Source organism: Neolamprologus multifasciatus, chromosome 18 (genome assembly GCF_963576455.1).
Source record: "Neolamprologus multifasciatus chromosome 18, fNeoMul1.2, whole genome shotgun sequence".
Classification (NCBI taxonomy): domain Eukaryota; kingdom Metazoa; phylum Chordata; class Actinopteri; order Cichliformes; family Cichlidae; genus Neolamprologus; species Neolamprologus multifasciatus.
The window spans coordinates 31,479,948-31,495,552 of NC_140456.1; the positions used below are offsets into that span (position 1 = coordinate 31,479,948).

Sequence of the window (15,605 nt, forward strand, 5' to 3'; positions counted from 1 at the left end):
CATGATCATTTTGACCCCACGGGATGAGATCTTGCGTGGAGCCCCAGATCGAGGGAGATTATCAGTGGTCTTGTATGTCTTCCATTTTCTGATGATTGCTCCCACAGTTGATTTTTTCACACCAAGCTGCTTGCCTATTGTAGATTCACTCTTCCCAGTCTGGTGCAGGTCTACAATTCTTTTCCTGGTGTCCTTCGAAAGCTCTTTGGTCTTGGCCATGGCGGAGTTTGGAGTCTGACTGGTTGAGGCTGTGGACAGGTGTCTTTTATACAGATGATGAGGTCAAACAGGTGCCATTCATACAGGTAACGAGTGGGGGACAGAAAAGCTTCTTACAGAAGACGTTACAGGTCTGTGAGAGCCAGGGATTTTCCTTGTTTGAGGTGACAAAATACTTATTTTCCACCCTGATTTACGAATAAATTCTTTACAAATCCTACCATGTGAATTCATGGATTTTTTTTTCACATTCTGTCTCTCACAGTTGAAGTGTACCTCTGGTGCAAATTACTGACCTCTGTCATCATTTTAAGTGGGGGAACTTGCACAATCGGTGGCTGACTAAATACTTTTTTGCCCCACTGTATATATATATATATATATATATATATATATATATATATATATATAAACAGTTCCCCATAAATAACACATGTTAATATCAAAACCACTGATCCACACTGAAGTCCATGACTTTTATCTGAATGTCCATGAGAGATGTCCAAGCGCTATTGTCCATAAACGGGGGGAATGGTGTGTATGATTGTGGAAATCAGTGTATTTGGAAAATGGGGACAGAGCGTCGTCTTTGATAGCTTCCTACCCAACCAGTGGAAGCTTCAATTGCAGAATGAGAGTCCTGCTCCTAGCCGTTCATTGGCTCGCCATCCTTTTCCAAACCAAAAAGGTTCACCTGGCCTGCATTAAATAAACAAGGCCAATAAGAAATCACAAGAATAACACAAAAATGCAGCCAATTAAGCAAAAATACATTAAGTTATTCTTGTTCCTGTGTACACAGTTTATAAATAAATAAACAAACAGTATATTTAACCAATAAGGCAAACACTTGCTTTTCCCGTTTTAATGTTCTCATCCAGTCATGTGGCACACAGCCCACTCGATCATAAGTGGGCTGTGTGTGGCCCACGATGTGAAACGAGTTTGACGCCACTCTTTATAATCTATGTTTTTTGTGGTTTATTTTCTCAAACAAATTTAACGAGTTAAGAAGAGAACAAACTCAGGGTTGGTTTTGTAATTCTAATGTTGCGTATAAAGAATCTGGCAACAGACTAAATAACATTCTTGTAAAACTAAACTAAAAGTTGCGTTGTCTCTACAAAAAGAATCGGGGATTGATGAAATCTTGAAAGCTTGTGGATTTTTTCCTCGCGAGTTAGATCGATCATGTCGCAGGTTGACTGTTCTCGTCTAGCAGCGTGACGTCACGTCCGGTAAAAATACGCCGATTGCCACATGACTGGATGAGACTGAACAGATGCACGGAAGCACAGCAACCCATCCTCATGAGCAGGCAGTCGTGAAAACTTCTCACGAGTCTTATCCGGATCCAGGAAGAGTAACGGCAGCTCACCTGTTCTCACTGCCGCGGAGCTTCACAATGCTCACATTACAACCTTAAGGACTCTGCAAGCCTGTTACTCTGAGGAGTGTGACAGACACGGCTCTGAATAACATGCTCTCTTCAGCCTGAGCTTCACTCTGTGTTTTGAAAGAAATGGCAACAAAAGGCAGGCTGGTGCTGCGGAGTGTGTTCACAGGACTCCGAGCTCATGCTGTCTGGTATCAGAGCTCAGCTTCGACTCCCAGTCAAGGTCGGCTGCTGTGGAGACCTCAGCTCGGACATCTGAGCTGCTCATACGGACTCTGCGGGGCTGCTCCGCCCTCCACAGGTACTCATCAGCTGGCTGTACTCCAGCCTCTACACTGACGTGACGTGCGTACGCCCAATGCCACTACTTCTTCTACTGGTCTTCGCCTGTCTACATTTGTAGTTATTGGACAGGATTCTCAGTTGACTCCGGCTTGTCCACATTATTCATGTTTCATTAGAATCCTTTTGAATCTGCCACTTTGTAGGAGACGTGTTTGCTTGTATTATCTAAGACTTTTGGACACTTTTATTATTTTGTAAAACATTTGTTCTTCCGTCTCTGTAAAAACTGTAATTCTATACATTTCTGCATATCTGTTAATGCGGCAGAAATTCACTTCAGTTTCAGTAAGTACTTAAAATGAGTATCAAAGTGTAACTTGTGACTTGTGTCCCAAATCCATCTTACGATCAGGTCCCAGCAGTCTGTCGTTCAGGAGTCACACCTGTGGAGAACTGCGATCAGATGATGTGGGGAAGAAAGTCACTCTGTGTGGCTGGGTCCAGTATCTCAGGTAGTCAGCCATTGGTTGATTGATATGACTGAGCCCCCAGTGTGTTTTACAGATGGCTGTAGTAACCCACTGTTGTACCTCTCTCCTCACCTCCAAAACCAAAAGTGTCCAATTTGGGTTAATCGCTCTATAAGACCTTTGCCGGTTCTTGTGTAATTTGGCGTTCCCCAGCCTTTTCTCCCTCTTTCCCTTGCTTAAGAATGGCTTCATGACAACCAGCTGAAAATGGTCAGGTGCAAGGACTGGACTGGAAATGAGTGAAAAAGCAGCAAACGTCTTAAGAAAACCTCTGGGTGCTGGTTTAGCTCACTGGGATGAGCAGGCCGTATGTCTGAGAGTGGCCAGCACAGGTTTGAATCACGTGTTCCCCTCTCTCTCCGTCACTCTTCACTGTACCCTATCAAGTACAAGCAGAAAAAGGCCAAAAAATATTTAAGTAAAACTCTGAAAGATCTCAAGAAAGCCAAGAGAACTAAGACCATCTTAAAAACAGTTCTTTCATCATTCTTCAAAGCGTCTCATATAAATTTGAGAAACAGTATGTGTCTCTGCCCCCTACAGGCAGGACCTGTTCGTCATCCTGCGAGACTTCAGCGGCTTGACACAAATTCTAATTCCTCAGGAAGTACGGAAGAAAACAACAAAATACACTAACATAACCAATGAACGCTGTGCTGTAAAATAAAGAACTAAATAGTTTGTTTCCTCTGTTTTAAGTCTCCAAGTACTTTGAAAGCCACGTTGTGCAATCTGACGCCCGAGTCTGTCATCAAGGTTACAGGAACAGTCAGGAACCGGCCAGTGGGGCAGGAGAACAAGGTCTGTACATGCTTCTGAAGGTGCAGTGAAACACCACCCACCTGCAGGGGGTAGTGAGGAAAGTTTAGTTCCTGTACTTTGAGTTTAACCCACATAAGCCAGGAATCCTAATTACTACAGCATCCAGTCACACTGTGCTTAATATACTGAGTGCCTGCTTTTAAACGCGGAAGGGGAAAAAAAGTACCAACACTCTCTCATCAATATATTTCACTATATTTATCAAATAGCATAATAATGTTCTGTCCTTTAATGAACGTAGTAAAGGACAGGGATCAGAAACTTTCTTTTCCAAGGAGTGACTGTCTGTCCTAAATAATCTGGTGAATTGATACCATTTCATCAATCTTAAATTGCTTTCTGTAGCTATATAATGAGACTTTTGGTGATTTTCACCTAATTCTGTTTTGAATCGTGTGTTTAAACCAGGGGATGCCGACAGGAGAGATCGAAGTCTTGGCAGAGAATGTGGAGGTCTTCAACGTGTGCCAGAAGCTGCCGTTTGAGATAAAAGACTTTGTCAAAGTGAGTAACTTAACGTTACATGGACGTGGACTATTGAGCACACTGTAATAATTAAATTTTTTTTACTTACCAGAAGTCTGAGTCGTTGCGGATGCAGTATCGCTACCTGGACCTGAGGTCATCACAGATGCAGAAGAACCTAAGACTGAGATCCGAGCTGGTGATGAAGATGAGGGAGTATCTCTGTAATGTGCACGGTATGGACAGCCATGTTTGTGTTCTGTCTTTAATTTGCCCAGACATAAAAGATCACAGGACTGTCACTGATGTTGTTGCCTGTAAGAGGAAACCAGGTGCAGGAAATAATCTCTTCTTGCTGTAGCAAGCTCTGATTTTCATATGCTTTTTGCTGTTGTTGTTGTTTTGCTGTAACGAATAGGCTTTGTGGATGTGGAAACTCCCACTCTGTTCAAAAGGACACCAGGGGTAAGACATTTGTAGACATTTTTACATGTTTACCAGGTTAAAGAGCAGAAACTTGCACGACAATTCACCTTTAATGGTCTATAAGAACAGTTTCTAAAAAAATCTTTGGTTCTATTAAATATAAATATAACAGCAAAAACCTAATTTGGCTTACATGTTATGGTTTCATATCTGATATTTTAATGAACTTAATGAGTGTTTGTGTTTTAGGGAGCCAAAGAGTTTGTGGTTCCCTCCAGAGAGCCAGGATTATTTTACTCTTTACCCCAGAGTCCACAGCAGTTTAAGCAGCTTCTCATGGTGGCTGGTGTAGACAGGTGGGTGCAGGCTCCATAATCTGCTATTTAACAGAAAGATGTTTGTTGTTTGTAAACGCTGCACTGGTCCCTGGGAACGATTAATGAGCATACAGTTCTGGTCACAAGTTTTCATCCACTCGCCGGGAGCATGAATGTCATGGTAATTTGGGGCTTTTAATGATGATGTACGTACATGCGTCTTTAATGTATGTATGTATGTACAAGGTTCTACAGCAGCGGTCTCCAACCTTTTTTGCGCCACAGACGCGGTTTATGCCCGACAATATTTTCACGGACCGGCCTTTAAGGTGTCGCGGATAAATACAACAAAATAAAACAAAAAAAAGAAGATTTATTCATAACACACGTGAAAAGACCCAGGAAAACCGAGTTAACGATAAAAATGATATCAAAATAACGCTGAAAACCGATAAAAACCCTGAAAACCATACATTTCACACCTGAGCCTCAACTCTCGCGGCCCGGTACCGGTCCGAGGCCCGGGGGTTGGGGACCGCTGTTCTACAGTGTCTTTTAACTACTGGTTAGTGATCATGATTTTGCCCTTTTGCCAGTATAAAAATGATTTTTGACAGCATTCATTGGACTGACCAGTACTCAAGAATGGGGGGAAAGAACTCACTTAAGGTCTTGGAAGGAGACCTGTAGATGTATACAAACTGGGAAGGTCTATTGGAGACCTTTCTAAACAACTGAATACTGCAAGATAATAAATTCAAACAACTGCATGTAAATGCAAATTGTTTGGATTGTCTGGAAGAAGACCAATTTCTCCCTCAGAGGAGAGGAAATTGATTAGGTTATTCAGGAAACAACCCAGGAAGCACAGGGCTTAAGACTGCCATGAACTTGAACATTAGTGCCACTTTCCCAAGTGAAACAAGTTTTATATTACATGGACTGAGAGGGTGCTGACCCAGAAAGTGAAGAGGTTTTATGGTTGGACGAGACAAAGATTGAGCTATTAGGCTACAATGACAAGGGGTATGTTTGGAGGATTAAAGATGAGACTTCCAAATCTAAGAGGACCATACCAACCATCAAGCATGGTGGTGGTAGCATCAAGCTTTAGGGATGTTTTGCCACCAGTGATACAGGTAAATATATAATATAGGAGGGCTACTTCCAAATTTTTGAACAAATCCACAGCTGGACAGTTGAAACGATCTTCCCAATACTCCAACCTCAACCTAGTTGAACATTTGTTGGTTACACATAAAGGCTGGGACCAGGAAACCAACCAATTTAAATGAACTCTACCAAGTAAAATTCTACCAAGAAGTGGTGGTCAAATATCCATCGAGAATTATGCCACAAGCTTGTTGACGGCTACTCAAAGCGTCTCGTCGAGGCAAAGCATTCTAAGGGACATTAAAGAAATAATAGTCAAGTTATATTTGTTATTAAAGATGTTTGCTGTACATAAAGTACATGTATCATTCCACCCTGGAAAAAAACAGTTCAAAGAAGTTATTTAAAATTACTGTCACATTTACATCCACGATGAGCATCTGCAAACTTCTGACCACCATCGGCTAATAAGAAACCATTTTAACCTCCTAAGACCCGAACTCTTCCACGGCATGCATTTTTAATTTCTCTTTGATGTTTGGGCTGATTGGGACCCGATGAATGTAAAAACAAACAATTACCTGTTGTTGTTGTTGTTGTTGTTGTTGTTTTTTTTTTTTTTGTTTTTTTTACCTGATTTTTTGTTTCTAAGAAAAATGAGAGCCACATATGAGGATATTCATTTAAAATTTCGATAGAACAGTAGCAGTTTAATGTCTTCGTAAGTGGATATCAGGCCCTTGTAGAGCAAAATTGAGTATTTTGTTCTAAATAACCCAAAATATGATGTCTGCATATGTGGACGCCAGGTCCTAGGAGGTTAAAGCAAGTTTGCTATACCAGCCTAAAATGTGATGAGTAGGCATGGAGCAAATACTGGAGATTCGTACTCTGTGTGTGAAACATGTACTTGGATAAAAGAGAAAAAAGCCTAGGGGTATTAATCCTATATGTCACTGCCTATATACCAGGGAGAAGAACCAAAGGATGATTGCACTCCCATACTGAAATAAAGCTCTTAGACCTGACTGATTTCCACTGCTGACAGCTTTGCACACATAACAGAATTTCACCACCACATTAGAGTCAGAACCTGCTGTTAATGGCCAACAACCTCTGTCTCTGTCTCCTCTGTGGCAGGTACTTTCAGATAGCCCGGTGCTACAGAGACGAAGGCTCCAAACCAGACAGGCAGCCTGAATTCACCCAGGTGAGATGGAATACACACAAGTTTGAAGCGCCACAGTTTAAAAAAAGAAAAATAAATTTTTCAGTCTGTTTCAGACTGTGTGGGGTGGCTGTAGCTCAGGTGGCAGAGCGGATCAGCCACTAACCAGAAGGTCGGTGGTTCAATCCCAGGCTGCTCCAGTCTGCATGCCAAATATTCTTGGGCAAGATACTAACCCCATGTTGCTCTCTGATGCATCCATCGGAGTGTGAATGTGTATGAATGTTAGCTACTTAGCACTTAAGCTTAGAAGTGCTTGTGTGATTGGGTGAATGAATTAGCTGTATAAAGCGCTTTGAGTGCTCGGACAGAGTAGAAAAGCGCTATATAAGAACCAGTCCATTTACCATTTAGACATGAGATACTTGAAATTGCTGGCCAACCTCCCATATATCTATTTACAAGTAGTCCTCTTCATGCATGTGTGACATATGCAGCACACGCGCAGCAGTGCAGGCAAATAGTTGTGTGCACTCACAGACACAGCTGAACATGGACATTAAAAAAAAACAAAAAAAAAAAAACAGGAGAAGTTGCAAAAGCTATCCAGAGCTCAGAGCCGGTATGAGCAACAAATCAAAACAATTGACAGAGATGCGTGAAAAAGAGAAAACGGCTGATGTCCTGTTAGCTTTGAGTATATGATTAAACTGTCCTTTCCTGTACTGGGAGTCAAACCTCAGCTGCCTGTGTGAAAATCTGAAATCTTAACCGCTAGAAGTTTGTTCAGTTTCTGAAATAAAATGTCTGACTTCAAACCTGATTTCGTACCACTTGTGTGTGTAGACCACCTGTTAGTTTGAATATTTTATCAGCTGACTGGTGCATTCAACAGCTAATTAAACTGTGTAGTGTAGCTCACCTGCCTGAAGTACAGGTGAGCATACTGGGTGTTGAATCCAGGCCACTTGTGTGAAAAACAGGAATCCTAACACGTATCAAAACGTTATGCTTCAAATCTAATTGCGTACCGTTCGTGGATGTAGTCCAGCATTCTCAAACTAATGTGACAAATTGGATATTTTTGTCCTCTGCTGAGCCTAAGCATTATGGATTTTTTTTAAATCCACAAAAGTTATATATAAAGGTACTGCTAAGATTTGATATTTTATCACCCTACTGTTGCATAAAACTGCTAAAAAATAATCATTTAAAATGCTAAGAAATTTAACAATAAAGTACTTAAAGGACTAATTTAAAATAAAATAATACAGAATAATTAACTAGGGATGCACCGATACCGATACTGGTATCGGGTATCGGGGCCGATACTGTAAAATGTGTGTGTACTCATACTCGTAAAAGTTAACCGATACCATGAACCGATACCAACTTATTTCATTAATCAGAGGGTGGCTTGTCATTTCTGTTGTAGTTTTTTAGATTGGCCACTAGGGGGACATCCCGCGCTAAACAGGCACAGGGTTAGACGAGTGAGACTGGTGTCTCCAGATAAAAATTGAGAAACTGGAGGCTGCTGTAGCTAGGCTAAACAAAATGTCAGCAGTGTGGACCGGAACAGCCTACTTTAACTCAGGTTTTGGAAAAGCGAAGAAATTTTTTTATTTTTTTTTTGTGGTCATTTTTATTAAGATTTTATTTTTTATCGGCAGAGAATAAAATAAAACTTGTCTGCATTTGTGTGTGTGTGTGGTAGAAGTATCGGTTTTTGTACTCTGTATCGGCAAGTACTCAGGTCCAAGTATCGGTTTGAAAAAAATGGTATCGTTGCATCCCTAAATTAAACTGTACTTTTTACATGGCAGCTCACTTGCCTGAAGTAAAGCACACAATATAATTTACTGTAAATCTTGATCGAGCCTGTCTCGATGTTTAAAGTTGATTCTAAAGCTCTTTTTTTGTTTGGATCCTGCTGCTGCTGGAATTCTTTGACAGCTGTGAGTGAAAACATTGCAAATAATGATGTGCGTAATTTAAAAGGTTTGCTGATTTTGCACCAAAATACGATTTGCAAACACATACTGGTGCCATCTTTGCTCTTATGATATTTTATCACAGATTTCAATTCAGATTTCAATTCAGGATTGTGTGAGTACCATGTGTCTCTCCTGTAATCTGAGTACATACTGAGCAACATATAGTCCGATTAGTCTGGCCCATAGTTGTCACATACATGTGACATGTTGGATCATGTCATTCAATTCAATTCAATTTCATCCATCCATCCATTTGCTTCCGCTTATCCTTTTTCAGGGTCGCGGGGGGCGCTGGAGCCTATCCCAGCTGTCATAGGGTGAGAGGCGTGGTACACCCTGGACAGGTTGCCAGTCTGTCGCAGGGCCAACACACAGAGACAGACAACCATTCGCACTCACTTTCACTCGCACATTCACACCTAGTGGCAATTTGGATTATCCAATTAACCTATCCCCACAAGTTGCATGTCTTTGGACAGTGGGAGGAAGCTGGAGTACCCGGAGGGAACCCACACAAACACGGGGAGAACATGCAAACTCCACACAGAAAGACCCCGGCCTGATGGTGGAATTGAACTCAGGACCTTCTTGCTGTGCGGCAACAGTGCTAACCACCGTGCTGCCCCGTGCTCAATTTTATTTATATAGCGCCAAATCACAACAAAAGTCGCCTCAAGGCGCTTCATAGATACAGAGAAAAACCCAACAATCATATGACCCCCTATGAGCAGCACTTTGGCGACAGTGGGAAGGAAAAACTCCCTTTTAAATGGTAAATGGCCTGTATTTGTATAGCGCTTTTACTAGTCCCGCCTAGGGACCCCAAAGCGCTTTACACGTCCAGTCATCCACCCATTCACTCTCACATTCACACACTGGTGGAGGCAAGCTACAGTTGTAGCCACAGCTGCCCTGGGGCAGACTGACAGACGCGAGGCTGCCATATTGTGCCATCGGCCATTCTGGCCAACACCAGTAGGCGGTAGGTGAAGTGTCTTGCCCAAGGACACAACGACCGAGACTGTCCGAGCCGGGGCTCGAACTGGCAACCTTCCGATTACAAGGCGAACTCCCAACTCTTGAGCCACGATCGCCCCATTTTAACAGGAAGAAACCTCCGGCAGAACCAGGCTCAGGGAGGGGCAGCCATCTGCTGCGACCGGTTGGGGTGAGAGAAGGAAGACAGGATGCTGTGGAAGAGAGACAGAGGTTAATAACAGATATGTCATGTTGTCTGAATTCTGAAAATCCTCTTGTCGTTTCTCCCAGGTGGACATAGAGATGTCTTTTGTGGACCAGGCAGGTATCATGTCACTGGTGGAGGGTTTGCTGCAGTACTCTTGGCCTGCAGAACGTGGTCCTCTTAAGGCTCCTTTCCAAACACTGACATATGAAGAGGCCATGAGGGACTACGGTGTGGACAAACCCGACACCAGATTCAACATGAAGGTGTTTGATTTCTTGGGGTCCTAACTGCAACTATGTTCTTACTGAACATGCTACATCTTCTACTCTTTTGTTTAATGTACAACATGAGTGAATTATATGATTTCTTTTTTTATTTGTCTATTTGTGCAGCTAATAGACCTCAGTCAGATCTTCCTTTCCACGGAAATTGAATTCCTCCAATCAGCTCTTGGCCAACCAGGAGGCTCCGTTCGGGCCGTCTGTGTCCCCAGTGGAGCAGTAAGAACAGAACCATTTCCTGTGGCAGAGAATGCTGAAAATGTAGAACAGAAGATGTGTTTTTGTGCGAATTTGTGTGTCTCACATTATGTTTTCTCTCCTGTAACAGAAACTTTTCACTGGGAAGGATTTGGAAGAACTGAAACAAATAGCCAAGACTCAGTTTGGACAGGTAGGTCTCTTATCCTTTCTTTGCTTTTACGCCTCACGTTGTTCTGAGATAAACACTTGTGTGTTACAAACACTAGTAGAAAGTCACAAGTTGTGTTTTCTCCTCGTGCGTTAAGGAGCTGAGCCTGGTGCTGGTCAGAGCAGACGGGACATTGAAGTCTCCCCTGAAGAAGCTGCTGTCTTCGTCTGTCACAGACGAGCTGCTGAAGTGGACTGAAGCCAAGCCAGGAGACCTGCTTCTGATAGCAGCAGGCTCCCACCACACTGTTGTAAGAGGCTGGTTTGAGTCAGCTGTCAAACAAAGAAGCACAGAGCTCATACAAACGCTCCCGTCATCTGACTCTCTTTTCTGCTCTCAGTGCCCATTGCTGGGGCATCTTCGCCTGCAGTGTGCAAAGCTCCTGGAGTCTCATGGTGTGGTAGTGCGTGACCCCTCAGCCTTCCACTTCCTGTGGGTCGTGGACTTTCCTCTCTTCTTGCCCAAAGAAGATGATCCAGAGGAGCTGGAATCAGCTCATCATCCATTTACTGCACCAGTGCCAGAGGACACACGGTTACTCTATACGGATCCACATAAGGTACTCGTGTAGGACTTTATTAGTTATTTTTAATTATGTAGAAAAATGCAGGATGTATATTCTGTTTGTAAATTCTGTATTTCACAGGTTCGTGGTCAGCACTATGACCTGGTGTTAAATGGCTGTGAGATCGGAGGAGGCTCCATTCGCATCCACAAAGCCTCGGAGCAGTTTTATGTGCTGAAGAATGTCCTTAAGGTCAGTGGCTTCCTCCATCTTGGTGCAGTTCAGTCTTTCACTTATGAAAGAGTGGGACGCTTCAGTGTTAACACTAACTGTTTCCAACTGTTTTTGTGTTTCAGGAGGACCCCGGACTTCTCTCCCACCTCCTCGAGGCCTTGGATTCAGGAGCGCCGCCTCATGGAGGCATTGCTCTGGGTGAGCTCAACTCTGCTTGATTTATCACTGAGTTCGTATATGACTTACATGTGTGCATACACTGGGTTTTTACTAACCACACAGTATCAACCTGATATCATTGCGTTCACTCTAAATGCTGTTTGTAGGAGGTCCAGTTTCCCTAACCACTGAAAAGAGATCAGTGTATTTTCTTGAATTGCCCTTAGCGCTAACACATATCCATGGCAACATGCTTGGTTTTAGTTACACTTGTTTCTCCATTAGTTGTATATAAATCCCCACTATAGCACTAACTGGGTAATTATTAGTGTTCCCATGCCATTCATTAGGCAGGTCATTCTTCAGCCCACAAACCACTGTCTCGTGCTACAACGCCAGGAGCTAAAGTCCACATAATTATTTACAGTGCTGGACCAAGACAATAAGGATGGATCAGTGTTTTATAATTCATTTGTGGGATTTTTATCTTTTAGCTCATAACTGTATGAGATTTCTCAGAATGTTTGTTGTTCAAACTTAAGTTAACATTTTTCTTATACTTCCTTTTTTCCTTCTTATCTGTTGTTTAATGTCATTTGTATTGCATGTATGGTACGTTGAACAGAGAAGGAGAGACACTTACAGTTGGATGGTACTTTTATTACAATTTGTGCATTAGAGTTTGTGAATGAATAATTTAAGGCTGGTCTTTTCAGTTATATGGAGTAACTGTGTGTGTTTGTTTTGTTTTTTTTGAGGGGGGGGGCTGTTTTTTGGGTTTTTTTTTCCAATTTTGTTATTATATATTTTGTGCCATATCACAGCATCAATCACCTTAAGGCAGCGGTCCCCAACCTTTTTTGCGCCACGGACCAGTTTATGCCCGACAATATTTTCACGGACCGGCCTTTAAGGTGTCGCGGATAAATACAACAAAATAAAACTAGTACCGGTACCGAAAAAAGATTTATTCATAACAAACGTGAAAAGACCCAGGAAAACAGAGTTAACGATAAAAACGATAACAAAATAACGGTGAAAACCAATAAAACCCCCGAAAACCACACATTTCACACCTGAGCCTCAACTCTCGCGGCCCGGTATCAAACGACTCACAGACCGGTACCGGTCCGAGGCCTGGGGGTAAGGCAGCGGCAGAGTATTGTAAATACTCTCTAAAAAATAATACAGAGAGAACCCAACAATCTTCAATTCAATTCAATTTTATTTATATAGCGCCAAATCACAACAAAAGTCGCCTCAAGGCGCTTCATAGATACAGAGAAAAACCCAACAATCATATGACCCCCTATGAGCAGCACTTTGGCAACAGTGGGAAGGAAAAACTCCCTTTTAACAGGAAGAAACCTCCGGCAGAACCAGGCTCAGGGAGGGGCTGGGCCATCTGCTGTGACCGGTTGGAGGTGAGAGAAGGGACACAGGACAAAAGACATGCTGCAGAGACACAATCCAAACTGCTCTGTAGTTTGTGAGTCTTGTGGTTCTTTGTTTGGGGTGAGAGAAGGAAGACAGGATAAAGACATGCTGTGGAAGAGAGACAGAGGTTAATAACAGATATGATTCAATGCAGAGAAGTCTATTAATACATAGTGAGTGAGAAAAGTGACTGGAAAGGAAAAACTCAATGCATCATGGGAATCCCCCGGCAGCCTACGTCTATTGCAGCATAACTAAGGGATGATTCAGGGTCACCTCATCACCACATCTTGAAATGTCCTTTGAGCAAGCACTTGGTGACAGAGGGAAGGAAAAGCTCCTTTTTAACAGGAAGACACATCTAGCAGAACCAAGCGCAGGGAGGGGCGGTCATCTGCTGTGACCGGTTGGAGGTGAGGGGAGGGACACAGGACAAAAGACATGCTGCAGAGACACAATCCAAACTGCTCTGTAGTTTGTGAGTCTTGTGGTTCTTTGTTTGGTATTTGTTTTGTGTGAAGTGTTTGAATAGAAATGATAAAGTTGAAAGCTGTACTTTCTGGTTTGACCACATGGTGGCAACACTGTGTCGCTGTTTGTGTCATTAACTGGCACACAGTGACATCTGAATAACATGTTCAGAGCAGAGCAGCACAGTTTCAGTAACTGTGAGCAAGTCAGTTATTGTGCAGAAGGATTTGGGTTTGGAAGATGTGACTTGACACATGCACAGCTGTGCTGAACTTGTCTGACTCTTACATTAGCCCATTTCAGCTGTATCTGTCTGTACCATTCGACTGAACACGATCAAGCTTTTTTCTGCCAGGTCCTTAGTATAAATTGCATGTATTGTGAAGCCTGCATGGACAATTGAACAGTGAATTCAGAGTAAATTGTGCAATATTGAACAGTATATTGATCAAGTTGCCTCTTTATTTCTTTGTCCTTTTCTAGGTTTGGATCGACTGGTCTCAATAATAGTCGGAGCTCCCAGCATCCGCGACGTAATCGCCTTCCCCAAGTCATTCCGCGGCCATGACCTCATGAGCCGTGCACCCGACTTGGTGTCTGAAGAGGACCTGAAGTGTTACCACATTTCTGTTAAATGGCCAACAAAGCAAGGAAAAGAGGGAAAGTGATTAAGAAGAACCACAGACATCGAAGAATGTCTGTGTAGTCCCAGGTGTGGTGAGGCTGAGGAGATGTGCAGACTATCAGCAGACAGCAAAAAGACTTTGAGGCTGTAAGATCTGTGGCAGATGGCAAAACAACAGAGACAAGAGATGCAAGAGATATGCTGCCTTCCCTCTATGTTTGTGGTCCTTCGTATCAAGTTTTTTAGATATTTATATCTTTTTACTGACATGTTCAAATGAGGCATTATATGAAATAATAATAAATCTATAATGTCATTGTTTTTGATGCCAAGAAGTTCAATTTCAGCATGTGCAGAACTTTAAAATCCAAAAGTCAGAGATTCTCTCCTATGATTTTCATGATGATCTTCATACATCTTCTGTGTAATGTAAATAAAAACAGCAAGCAATGATTTGAAAATGACATAAACCCATATTTTAGTCTCAGTACGTGTATCATTTCATGGGAAATATTAGCTCAGTTTGAATTTGATGGTCGCTAGATACAACTAACAGGTCAGAAACAATAATGAGAGCATCTTAGTGAATCTGTTTCTTAGAAGTAAGAATGGGATAGAGGTTCACCAGTCGGAAGAACACTGTTTACAAATTATAGAATGATTTCAAAATCATTTCCTCAATGTAAAATTGTGATGACTGAATTTTTTTCATATCTGTGCATAATATACCAGAATCTGGCAAAATCTCTGTGCGCAACAATTAGGCTGAAATTTGTGTGTGTGATTAATCCCAGAACTGTGTACACAGTTTGCTGTGGCACCAAAATATACTGATTAAAGCAAAGAAGAAGCCATATATGAATATGATCCAAAAGCACTGCTGTGCTATCTGTGTTAATAAAATTGACTGAGGCAAAGTGGAAACTGTTCTGTGGCCAGACAAATCTAGCAACTAGCCAACTTTGATAGTAATCTGGATTCGTAAAATAAATTAGTACAGAGTATAGATAAATAATAAACATGTTTATTTTTTCATTCGTTTATTTAAATAAACGGGAGGTTTGCACATACTGTAGACGCATCCGTCATTGTCAGTGCACAGTATGTGTAGTGTTACATAAAACTTGTGAATTTGTCTACTGAAGATATTGTTTTTAGTGCATGTCATTCACCTTTAACTAGAAAGGGAACCAGTTTCTCCTAAAAGAAAAAAAAAAAGAAATAAGGAAGTCACTTATTAGAAACTTTGCAAGCCTACAAGCTATATGCTTGCAAAGTCAATATTATGCATTTATAACTCGCTAATATGTATAAGAAGTCAAATTAGGATAGCATTAGGATTAAAAAAAACCCCAATTTTATTAAAAAAAATATTAAAAACTAATAATTTTCATAAATAATGAACATTTTTGTGACAAAATATAATTTTTTGTTAGGTAAAGATCGGTTTCCAAAGCTTATCTAATATTTATTGGCTATAGTAAGTTTTTTCATCCTAATGTATTTTTTCTAAATGGAAGAATTTTAGTAGTAATAAAAATAAGTGCTATCTGGAAGTTA

The 15,605-nt window shown here is 41.6% G+C and overlaps 1 protein-coding gene across 1 annotated transcript; it reads left to right on the forward strand.

The window, feature by feature from the left end:
• The first annotated feature begins 1,472 nt into the window (after nucleotides 1-1,472).
• Nucleotides 1,473-14,844, forward strand: dars2 (aspartyl-tRNA synthetase 2, mitochondrial). The gene is made up of 17 exons (XM_085141688.1): nucleotides 1,473-1,916; nucleotides 2,313-2,412; nucleotides 2,974-3,037; nucleotides 3,130-3,231; nucleotides 3,661-3,756; nucleotides 3,830-3,953; nucleotides 4,136-4,182; nucleotides 4,393-4,499; nucleotides 6,714-6,783; nucleotides 10,008-10,187; nucleotides 10,317-10,424; nucleotides 10,534-10,596; nucleotides 10,712-10,864; nucleotides 10,955-11,173; nucleotides 11,261-11,371; nucleotides 11,476-11,551; nucleotides 13,904-14,844. The coding sequence occupies exons 1-17, from the start codon at nucleotides 1,742-1,744 to the stop codon at nucleotides 14,086-14,088; spliced, it is 1,980 nt and encodes a 659-aa protein (XP_084997814.1). The 5' UTR covers nucleotides 1,473-1,741; the 3' UTR covers nucleotides 14,089-14,844.
• The last annotated feature ends 761 nt before the right edge of the window (nucleotides 14,845-15,605 follow it).